Genomic DNA, 11,373 nt, shown 5'->3' on the forward strand with positions numbered 1-11,373 from the left:
CTCTGTGGGGCTGCACGGGGCTCTCCATCCCACGGGTGTGCTGTTCCTGGCCTGGCCTGGCCCAGCTTCTGCTCTCTCCCCAGCTTCAACCGCCTGGATCTCCCTCCCTACAAGAGCTATGAACAGCTGAAGGAGAAGCTGCTTTACGCCATCGAGGAGACGGAAGGGTTTGGCCAGGAGTGACGGAGCTGTGGGGCGTTCCTGGAGCGCTGCCCGGGGCCCAGCCTGCCCCACGGACACTGTGGCTCTTGTTCCTGGGCGAACGGGGCTGTGTTTCCCTCCCTGAGGAAATCCGAGGTGTGATGGAGAGGAGGACACAAGGGCTTGGCTCACCAGGGCTGGCACAGGGGGCTCCCCGGCCCCCCCTGTGTTTGCTAGAGGCTCTTCTTCCCTCTCATGTTTTCTTTCATGCCTTTTCGTGGCATTTTGGTAGTGGCAAGTGAGGGGGAAAATGGCTCTCAGAGTGATTTCTGTGCCCCATCCTGCACCCAGCATTCTGCAACAGTGACAGGGACCCCAGGACGATGCTTCTGAGGGGCTCTTGTGCACCAGCACAGCCCCTTCCCAGGCCAGAGCCGCAGCCACTGGAGCCAGAGCCCGGCTGAGCGTGTCCCATGTGCAGCCCGTGTCCCCCGGGCAGTTGTATTTAAGTGATGTGGTTCCTGCTCGGAGCTGCTGCTCCACAGCAGCCCCGGGGGCTCCGGGCCCTGCCGGGGCCCTGCCAGCCTTCGCTCGGATCCAGGGTTCTGCCCACGCTCCTGTGCTCCCTCTGCTGCCGGACGGGCTGCGGTGAGGGCACCGGCACCTGGCTGTCACTTGTGTCCCTCCCCCTGTGTGCGGGCGACAGAGCGGGCGTGTCCGTGTCCTGTGGAGACGGGACCCTGCAACGGCTCCGGGCTGGGAACGGCCGGTTCCGCACGGCCCCGCCCGCCCCCCGCGGCTTCGTGTGCAATAAACGACAAAGCAGCTGCCGAGGTGTACCTGTGCTGGATCCCTGTGTGTGTGCCGGATCCCTGTGTGTGCCAGGGTGGCGTCTGTGCAGGGCTGGGGCTCCAGGGCCCTAACGCCAGCCGGAGCTCAGCACTGGCGTCGCAAATCCCGTGGACTTTTGTCCCTGCCTGCTCTCAGGGGTGATGGCCCCAGAGCCTCCTGCAGCCCCCAGAGCTGCCTGGTCCTAGCCAGGGGTGACCCCAGGGAGTCACAGAGCTGTGACAGGAGTGACACAGCCCGAGGGGCTGGGGCACGGAGCCCGTTAAACACAGGGATGGCTGTGGTGCACAAAGTTGGCTAATGGCAAAGCAGTAGCCCTGGAACATGAGAATATGCTCAGTGAGAGCAGTGTGTGACTGAGCTGAGGCCTCAACACCCCCAAAGACACACTGGGGAAGGAAAAGTGCTGTGTAACAGTATTATTAAATCAAAAGCCTCCACATGGCTCCCCTCAACCCTGCCTGGGTGAGGAGGAGCAGAGTGCTGAGCACAACACAGAAGACCCCAGCACCAGGGATTTAGTTTACAAGATTTTTAATTTACAAATAAAAAAACTACACCTTTTACTTTTTCTCTTTTTTCTCCTCTTTCTTGCCATCACTCTTCTCCTTGTCCTTCTCCTTCTCATCTTTCCTCTCCTTTTTACTCTCTTCTTTTTCCTGTCCTTCCTTCTTCTCGGCGTCCCTGTTGGCAATCTTGTTGTTGATGAGGTTGTGCAGGGCCACCACGGAGCGGATGAGCGAGGCCAGGTACACCACCACCATTTGGTCGTTGGTCTTCAGGTAAAAGGCCTTGACAAACTCCTGCAGGTTCACGTCTGGGAGCAGGTTGAAGACGTCCTGGAGGTGGTAGATGATCTGGTGGTTGATGGGGAGTTTGCCCAGGGCTACTTTCTCTAGGTAGCTCCTGACGTCCAGAAGCTTGGAGTTCAGTCCCTTCAGGCCATGGACCTGGTTAGTGATGCGCTGGGACAGCGTGCCCACCGTGGTGTCCTTGATGTCCCTGAAGGGCAGAGAGGATGGGGGTTAGAACCTCAGGGTGCTGGGCACTGTCCCGTGGGCCCTTTCCAGCTCAGAGCCCCATGAGCCTGGCTGGGATGACAAATCCAGGCTTCCAGGACTGCTGGCACCTGTTTATTTGCTCCTCGGGCACTGGGAACACCCAGGAGCTGCCCCTCACCTCAGCAGGTGCTCCACACCCACTTCCTCGGCCTCCTCGGCCCCGATCTCACTCGTCACGTGCTCAAAGGTCTTGGAGGTGGGGGTGCCATCCTACAGGGACACAAAGGGGGAGTTTAGCCAGGGGATGAGGGATAGCACCGAGGAAATGGGAAAAGCAGCCCCACACAGCCCACAGGGGATGTCCTTGATTTAATCAGTGTCACCGACTGCCCCAGCAATCTCTCCTGCTCTGGATAACTTCCCATTTCTGCATTTTGCTGCTCTGTGCCCAGGAGAAGCAATGGAAATTCTAAATATCACAATTATTTCTCTCTTCCCCGATCCAACCTCACTGCACTTTGGGAGAGCAGCTCCTGCTCTGTAGTGAAGGCCTCAGAAAGGCAAAAAGATCCCACGTTTTATGTGCATCCAGAATTAATTTAAATGCAACAATTAGAGTGACTCACTGCTGGGTGTTGTCTGCATGGGGCTTAGTGGGGAGTGAGCTGCTCAGGGCAGCCCCACAATGACTGGGCACACCTGGGAGCACCTGCAGCCAGTGACACCACGAGTGCCAGCCTCCAGGTGCTCCCAGCTGTCACTGTGACACTTCACTGAGGGGACACTCACATCATGAACCTCCTCCACGGAGATGTAGGCTTCTGTGGGCAGCCCCAGGTCCTTTGGCTTCACGTCAATGATCACCAGCACCTGGGGGATAAAGAAAACGTGCAGAAAACTGGATTTCAGTCAAGGAGTAGGAAAAAAATACCCAAGCCAGCTCCTCCCTCCTCAGCACCAGCACAAGGCTGCTCAGTGGGGTAACCTCAGGCACTGAGACAATGACTCAAGCAACTCCTGATCCCAGTTCCTCAATCACTTTACAGCCACCACGCTGTGTCACCAGCAAAAAAAGGTGGGGTGCAAGGCTCCCCTTTTAGGGCAAGAGAGAGGAGAAGAAGCCCAGAGGCCAAAGGTGGCCCCACTTACAGAGTTGGGGCAGTATCTCTTCATCAGTTCGTTGATGGCGATGTCGTTCTTGTGCAGCTTGGGGCCCGTGTGGTACCAGCCCACGATTCTTTCTCTGGCTGAGCAAAAGCACAAAGGGTTTGGGGTCAGAACCATGGGGAGGCCCCAGCAGAGACCTGGGCAGAGACTGGGTGAGTCTGATCTGTGTGGAGGAGAGGGAAGGGGATGACAAGGCCCTGGCCCGAGCAGTGACCACACGGCCTCACCACCCTTACTGAGACACAGCTTTTCTCCTGGCCCCTTCACCGGGTAATTAACAGCTTCTGTTACTTGTGTCACTCTCAGGGTCCCATACCCTGCACCTCTGACATCTTGAGATGCAAGTCCCACCCCTGAAGGGTTCAAACAGCGTGGATGTGGGACAGGGTGAGTGGAGAACACGGTGGTGCTGGCTGATGATGGACTCCATGATCTTACAGATCTTTTCCCACCCTCAGGATTCTGTGATTAATAGGAATTCCCTTCTCCACAGCCCTGAAGGTTTTGGGGAGTGTATCCCCGACTGTCAGCAGATCTCAACTCACCATTGACCTTCTTGAACATTCCATACATGTTCTCCAGATAGTCATGGTCCAGGAACCACACGGTATCATCCTTGTCATCCTCATCAAAAGGAACTGGGAATAAAACACAACACCAGCTTTTAAGAATCTAACTTCCTGAATGAAAATGTTTATCAAAATGCTCTGGGTTTGGGTATTTTTGGCTGCTAAAGGAGAGTGAGGTTTACTTAGGGGTGTCAATAGCAGTTTTAATTGTAGTTGGATATGGGGTGATTTGTACATAGATGGATCAAAGGTTCTTCAAAAACCCTAACACAGTCCATCCACTAAATAATTCAGTGGCTTTGGAGAAGCACAGGACACCTGGACTCACCTGCAAAACTGTTGGACACATCCAGGATCTTCTTCTGCCAGGAGCCCAGCAGCACTCCAACCACTCGCTTCTGGTTTCCCACTTTTCCTATTCTAAAAGGGAAAACGGCTGTCAGTCCCTGTCACAAACGGGGAGGAGGGAGAAGGGAAGCCCAGCCCGGGTCGGAGGTGGCACAGCGGGGTGGAGGAGAGGGGGGTTATAATTGTGTTATCACTGCTCGTGTTTACAGCCGCAGAAGGGCGTCCCGGTGCCCCGGAACCAAAGCCGGTCCCCAGGGACGGGCCCACGGCACTCACGGGGAACGAGACCCCAGACCCCAGACCGGCTGCGGACAGCGAGCAGCGACCGACCCCAGCGTCACCCACCGCGGGCTCGGCCATCTCCTGCGATTTAGGGGTTTATTTTCGACCCCAAAACCGCTGGGCAGCAGCGGGAAGGAGCGGAATTCCGCTCAAATTACCCGGGGTGCCGGAGGGCCCGGGACCCCTCGCGGCTCCGGGCTCCTTCAGGGCCCCGCTCCCGGCCCGGCCCCGCTCCCGGCCCGGCCGTGACTCAGCGCCGCGGCGCCGCTCCCGCCCGGCCGTACCTGTTGAAGTGATCGACGACGCTGAGCAGCACCAGCGGGTGCACGACCACCCTGTCCACGGCCAGCTCCGGCATGGCGCCCGCCCTGCCCGGCCCGGCCCCGCTCGCTCCGACCGCCCGCACCAGGCCCGACCGGCCCCGCGCCCTCAGCCCGCCCCGAGCGCCCGGCGTGCAGCGCGCGGGGCGGGGCCGGCCGGCCTGGGGCGGTGCCGCCGCCATCTTGGGAAGATGCGCTCGCCATCTTAGGGGGGATTCGCCACACCGGGGCGGTGACGGTCGCCATGCTGAGAAGGTACACCGCCATCCTGAGAGGGTAGCGCCGCCATCTTGGGAGGGTGCCGCCGCCATCTTGGGGCTGTGGCGTGGCTCCGCCCCGAGGTGGGGAAAGGGCGGGAAGGGGGCGGCCCTCAGCGGCGGGCCCCGCCCCTTTCCCCTCACTTTTTCGGCCTTTCCCCCCCTTTTCTCCTCTTTTTCCTCCTCTTTTCCCCCTTTCCCACTGCCTTTCCTTTTTTTCCCTCCCCTTTTCCCCCTTTCCCCAACTTTCTTTCCCTTTTTCCTCCCCTTTTCTCCCCCTTTCCCCTCTTTTTTACTCCTCTCCCCTCTTTTTCTCCCCCCGCGTTTTTTAACCCCTCTTTTTCTTCCCCCGCTTTTAAAAAAACCCCTCTTTCCCTTTCCCTCTTTTCTCCTCTTTCCCCATCTTTCCCCCTCATTTTCCCCATCTTTTCCCCTCATTTTCCCCCGTCCCTCCCCTCAGTGTCCCCAGCCCTCCCGCGGAAGATGCGGGCGGCGTTGGCCTGTGGCCGGCTGAGGGATCTCCGGGACCTGTCCGGAGTGAGGAACCCCTCAGGCCACCATCCCTGACGGGGCTGCCAGCCCGGGACAGAGTGGAAACACCAGCTCCGGGTTCAATCCTCCCCTCCAGATGTCCCGGTGCTGTCCTTGAGCCCCGGCCCCGGACAGCGCCATCGTCCCCGAGCCTCAGGAATCCCGCTGCCGCAGCGATAAAAGTCCACCAAAATAGGTAGAAATCTTTATTAGTGTATGGTTTCATCCCAGGGACTGTGTCAGGTAAAGCAAACGCCCTTCAGCCTCTCGGATTTTATAGAGATTTATGCTGTGTGTAAAGGAGAAACAGGCTCAGGTGAGGCTTTGGAGAAGGGTTTTTGCACCTCAGCAGCAGAAGCTGACACAGAACTTGTCCTTCACACTTTATTTCTAGAAACAAACAAACACAAAACAAAACAAAAACCCCAAAACCAAAACAAAACCCAAACCAAACAAAAAAACCCAAACAAACGAACAAACAAACAAAACCCCCACCAAAACCCAAACCAAAACAACCAAAAAGACCCACCAAAACCAAAAAAAGTGTTACCTGAGGCTATTTCAGAGTCTACACGGAGGAGTTACTAACCTGAAAAATATCAAAGTTGTTGAGGGTGATCTCACAGCTTTTAAAGCACTATTACGTCCCCTTATTTTTTTTTTACGCTGTTCCCATATGGTTTATGTATATTTCTGTATATAGTGGTAATATTTTGGTATTTCAAAATACCAAATGGTATTTTGGGTGCAGTTGAAGGTTTTGTGGTGCTATTGAACATCGTAAAACTTCGGAGATATTGGCAAAAACAACAATGATTTACAAACCCTTCAGAGTCTGAGATGTCTCGTGGAGTTTTCAGTTGTTACATCCTTTAGTGTCCCTGCTTAAAAAAAAAAAAAAAATATGAAAAAAAAAGAAAAAGAAAAAGAAAAAAAGAAAAGAAAAAAGGAGTCTCTAGTGGAGTTTTCCGGGTTTTTTCCCAGCAGAGGGAGATATCTGACCGTGGAATCCGAACACAGCCAGGGTTCTTGTCGCTTGTTTTATCTATATATATATAAAACTCAATGTTCAAATTAACTAGTTCAATAAGTAATTTAGTTCATTGGTTTTCGGGCATATCCTAAGTGCCATTACAAGCTACGGATATTTTAAATGCCATTACCTAATAGAAGGAATGTTTTAAGCACCTTTTATGGATTTTATTACTGCTTTATTTTGCTGTCTTGGTTTAAAAAATCATTTTAACCGCTCTGTCATCGAGAAGAAATATATCGCTGGTGAAATCCAGTCAATTTCCTAAAAACCTTTGCCATCGTTAACTAAGGAATTAGAGTTGTTAAATCACGGCGGGCGGTGCCGGGGGACAGCGAGGACACGGACAGGGGCAGAGGGCCAGGGGATGTCCCCGGCCGTGACTGAACCACCCCCAGAGCAGATTTAAAACCTCCCGAGGGTGCCAGCCCCGGAGAGCGAGGTACACACAGTTAAAGGGGCATTTTAATGACCTGTTGTGGCTTTTTATTGAAATGACTCTGGATCTTGGCGCGTTTGAAGTTGGATTCTCTGGATGGCGTTGCCGGGAGTTTGGGGTACTGATGCTGTAACACAAAGAGGTGAATGGAGCTAGCTCCCAGGGATGGCGGTTCCCTCCTTTCCCCGCTCCCTGCGTTTGAGATGATCAGAATTACTGAGCTAATCAGCTGGCAGAGGCAGGCTGGGGATCCCGGCAGCGCGGTGCTTAATCAGAGAATTGAGGAGTAAGTAATGAGTGCTGGTGCTCAGTAAAAAGCAGCTAATGAGGTGGTTGAGCTGTGGAGTGGCAAACATCCACACTGTGAGGGGATCCTTCTCGGAGTGCTGAGCTGGGACTGTCCCTGAGCACTGCCACCTCACCTGGAGTGGGGATGGAAGGAGGAGGGCACCCGGGATCTGCTCCTTAAAATGGGACAAGTGGTTCCTGCAGCATTTGTCGGGCTTTTATTTTATTGAAAAAACCCCAATCCGACCCATACACAACCCCCCAAATCTACACACAGCTGTTCTCAGAGGTTTAAGAATGGTTTCCGGTTTGGAAAATAAGACTAAACCATCTTAAAGTACTTTAAAAATCAAAGTAATGATTATAAATGTTAAAGCAGGCTGTGGCTGTTGCCCCGGTGAGCTGCAGGGGGAGCGGGCAGCAGGGCAATGTCATGGAAGCGGAGGGGGGCTGTGCCGGTCCGTGTCCAGCTCGGGGATCCCGGGGGAAACATGATGGACCTGGAGCGTCCTAACAACTCCACGTGTGCCCTGATTCTCCTCCCTTTGCCCCGACTCTCTTCCCTTTCCTTGGTCCGGGGTTGCGCGCTGGCCCCTGGTGCCGGGTTACTCCTTCTGGTGGCACAGCGGGCACAGGTTTGCAGATGTTTCCAGCGGTGAGAGATCCATGGAAAGATCCATGCAGCTGGGAAAGATTGGTACCTGATACTTGGGATCCTAATCCTAAAGGACTCCTACTGATGTGTTCCTTTAATACTGGTTGGGTTTGCTTTTAGGGAAAAGCCTTTATTTTTCCTACACTTACAGACCATGTCCACTGGCGTTTATTTTCCTAGAGGTACCTTCTCCAATGTGTTGTATCCATCAGGAGAAGCTGGACTTCCTCCAGACCTGTTGATAGTCTGTCACAAATTACCTTTGTGCTCCCAGTTTGAACAGGAAATACATTTATTTCCCTATAAGTACATCTAGCTTTGTCCAAATAACTGTAGTTTCCTGTTAAGATTTCCTCGGCCAGGGTGTGCCATGAACTGGTTTAGAAGGAATGATGCTGCCTGGAATTGAGCAAGGATAGCACAAGCCATGGAAGCAGAACAGAAAGCCACCACCACATGACTTGTGATTTACTTTGGTTAAAGTGTAATTCAGTGATGTGCTGACACTGTATCAGTGCGATGGCCTGAGCCAAGCTGCGCTTTGCTTCTGAACACCTCCAAATAGCCATTTTCCCCTTCAAATATCAGTTCTAGAACGTCATCTCTAAAGCAAATGATTAAATCTGTAATTATAAACGAGTCTATTCCCTTTCTGATATGAACTTTAAATATTTGTGTTGTAGTAATTTATTTCTCTGTTTCCCTATAGGGTGCTTGACCAAAGTTGTGTGTATATAAATATATATATATGTAGAAGTCGTTAGTGACACCATCTGTGAATACTGTTTGAATACTATTGCAGTATTCAAAAAACCCCCCAGTATAAACAAATACTGCATCCTCAAAGAAGATAATTGGGTTTAGCAATGAGTATTTTAACACAGAGTTGAGCAAGGATTTAGAAAAAATCCTGTGAGATTTTTCCCCAGCAAATAAGCTACAACAAGGACATAAATATTACTTGCTGAATTTTTAATGCTGTAGCTATAACTGGATTCATTTAGAGGACTAATCAGCTTGGTGCTGTCCCTATCAAAGCCAGAGGGATGAGACCTGTGAGATTCCAGTTTGAGTTGAGCTTGCCATCCTAATGAAAATAAGGAAGGAAGCTTGCAACAATTACCCTTTTATTTTCCTGTTTTGCTGGTTGATTAGTGAACAGAGCACTGTAATGACTTTATCCACGGCTGACATGTTGAACAAAACACAGATCAAAGATCTCATATGAATCATATTATGTATGCTCTATTAAGTTAAACCACAACCTCAGGGAATGTGCTGCAAGAAACACAGCACTGAAATTGAGACATTTGATGTGTGGATGGTGAGAACTGGCAAGAGCAAGTGTGGTGCAGGACAGCCAGAGGCATCAGCACGTTTGGGTGAGGGGTTCCAGATCCATCACTCCAGTGAGACCTGAAAGACAACTCCCTCTGTAACTCTCCTTTCCTGTGCCCGTGCTGAGCCTGGGCACTGCCCTCTCCAGTACCCAAACACAGCCCTGTTCTGTGGGTTCAGCCTCCTTGGCAATCAGACTGCATGGTGACACTTGTTTTACAGCCCTCTCTGCAATGCCATTTACCAGCTGATCCTCAGGTGGAGCAAACTCAGCAGATCCAGAAGGGCTGGATCTGCAGCCCCCTCTGAATCCAGGCACCTGCTGGGTTTGGGGGTCACCCTTTCCCTGGGATGCCATCACCAGAGGTGATTATTCAGATGGGTATGGAGAGAATGATGAAGAAAATAGCAGAAAATTCTTTTAATGGCCACATTCAGTATTGGCTCATGCTCTGAGTTATCTGATGGGAAAGCAAGGAAAATTTAGATTATTGTCTCTCAAACCCTTATATTTTTATGGAGTTTTCCTGACTGGGCCCTAGCAGAGGGCATTCAGAACATGGTTCTGTGCATATGCATTGCTTTGGAGCAGGTAGGATGTGAGACACAGCTGTGAGCCATGCAGGCAAAGCTTCCAGCTCGGCTGCTGGTAATTACGATTCCTTTGGTAAATGGAGAATTAAATGCCAAAGAACCATAAGTCCTTAAACCAAATGGCAATATTATGGCATTGGGCAAATAATTTAATTTTTCCTTTCTACAGAAGAAATGGTTCAGAAACCCTAAGGGATGCTTTTGTACAAGCAAAGAGATACATGGTGAGTTACAGGAGACTTGATTTTATTCTTTACAGTGGGAAAATATCTAACATGAAATGCAGACACTAGAAGGAAAAAACAGCAGCTGAGAAGCAGAAAAATAATCTGCCAAATCAAACAGACTTAGAAAAACACTTCACTTATCATCATCTCTCTTCTGTGTTAGCAACAAAAGAAATGTTTTCTCCTAGAAGCCTCTGGAAAACATCAGTGATCTAACAGGGCTCCAGGCCACAGAATGCCTGTCACAACAGAAGACACACCAGTCACTGCTCAGCAAACTTGGCACACCAGCCTTTACAAATGTTTGGTTATTAGCTTATCACCTGGCCAGCCCAAGGAGAGAAATCCTAATCACAGATAATGCAGCCAGCATCTCTGCCATCTCACTGTGCTCTTCCAGGGCAGGAAGATGCTGCATAATGTTCTGCTGCAGCACACAGTGAGCCCCAGCTCTCCATGGAGGAAACACATTTACACAGATCACCCAGCAGACAGGCACTACAGGATTTGTGCTGCAACCTGCAGCTTGTCAGGGAGATGATGTTTGCCAGGGACACAGCCAATGTCTGGAGGAACATAGCACATTGCCAGCTCTGGCAGAGGCAAAGGCAGAGGAGCTGGAGGCTGATGGAGCAGGACTGGCAGAGCACCTGGGCTGGGCAGGAGGAGCAGATTGCAGGAGCTGTGGGCATGGGAGGCCAGGTGCTTCACCCCTGTGCTTCCAAGAGCAAACCTGCCCCAGAGAAATGCCCATCTTCTATCCCCTAACCCCTCAGCAGTCACAGTAAAACAGGTTTTCCTTCAGTACTTTTCCCACTTCTTTTGGACTAATTGTAACATCTCAGCCTGGTCACTGTGCAAGGAAGAAAAACTCTTCCAGACAGATCAAAGCCCTCCTAATCTCTGAAGGAAAAGAAGCAAATCCCCACCCCTACAGCCCTCCCTCAGTCACAGACCTCATCCCCTTATCAGTATCTTGGAGCTGCTGGTCCTAAACTAACCAGTGCCAGTGGCATCTCTTAATTGAATCCCATTTAATCCCTGGCTGCCCAGTTTGAATGGTTGTATCTGTTTCAAGCATTAAACATCATGAGGCTTCAGCCGCTGAAAGAGTCTTCCTTTGATTTTTTAGATTATGTTTCATTTGAGACAGTTTTAAAGCTTTTATCAACTGAGCAGGCTGTTCCTTCCTAAATGAAAGCTGATTTTACATGACGGCAGGTGTAGGAGTTTTTTAAGAGACAGGACAATCACTGTCAATGAGGGCTGTCAATGCTTGTTCCTTCCCTTTTTTTCCTCATTTTGCCCAAATGCCTGCAGTTCCTGTGAGAAGA

The 11,373-nt window shown here is 51.5% G+C and overlaps 2 protein-coding genes across 4 annotated transcripts in view; one reads left to right on the plus strand and one right to left on the minus strand.

Annotated features, from left to right (window-relative positions):
- The window catches only part of WWP2 (WW domain containing E3 ubiquitin protein ligase 2), a 32,694-nt gene extending 31,264 nt beyond the window's left edge, over positions 1 to 1,430 (plus strand). For all 3 annotated transcript variants that reach the window (XM_066194840.1, XM_066194842.1, XM_066194841.1), the window contains exon 24: positions 84 to 1,430. In XM_066194840.1, coding sequence (XP_066050937.1) covers positions 84 to 183 — 100 coding nt within the window. In that variant the 3' untranslated portion in view covers positions 184 to 1,430. The remainder of the gene's footprint in view (positions 1 to 83) is intronic.
- A 77-nt stretch (positions 1,431 to 1,507) lies between these two features.
- On the minus strand, positions 1,508 to 4,778 carry PSMD7 (proteasome 26S subunit, non-ATPase 7). Its single transcript, XM_066194844.1, has 7 exons — positions 4,642 to 4,778; positions 4,056 to 4,147; positions 3,704 to 3,796; positions 3,141 to 3,238; positions 2,781 to 2,861; positions 2,170 to 2,261; positions 1,508 to 1,992 (listed from the first exon to the last, which is right to left on the minus strand). The coding sequence occupies exons 1-7, from the start codon at positions 4,713 to 4,715 to the stop codon at positions 1,554 to 1,556; spliced, it is 969 nt and encodes a 322-aa protein (XP_066050941.1). The 5' UTR covers positions 4,716 to 4,778; the 3' UTR covers positions 1,508 to 1,553.
- Positions 4,779 to 11,373: the final 6,595 nt, after the last annotated feature.

The sequence above is a fragment of the Chamaea fasciata genome, unplaced genomic scaffold (assembly GCF_029207755.1).
Source record: "Chamaea fasciata isolate MVZ Bird 193981 ecotype frontalis unplaced genomic scaffold, bChaFas1.0.hap1 SCAF_12, whole genome shotgun sequence".
Classification (NCBI taxonomy): domain Eukaryota; kingdom Metazoa; phylum Chordata; class Aves; order Passeriformes; family Sylviidae; genus Chamaea; species Chamaea fasciata.

What these genes read in the sequence shown, in the direction of transcription:
- PSMD7 (XM_066194844.1), bottom strand. Translation starts at nt 4,715, where the DNA reads ATGCCGGAGCTGGCCGTGGACAGGGTGGTCGTGCACCCGCTGGTGCTG. An exon ending in AGAGATACTGCCCCAACTCT is followed by an intron (nt 2,862 to 3,140) that starts GTAAGTGGGGCC and finishes TTTATCCCCCAG; the next exon opens with GTGCTGGTGATCATTGACGT. An exon ending in CCGTGGAGGAGGTTCATGAT is followed by an intron (nt 2,262 to 2,780) that starts GTGAGTGTCCCC and finishes GTGTCCCTGTAG; the next exon opens with GATGGCACCCCCACCTCCAA.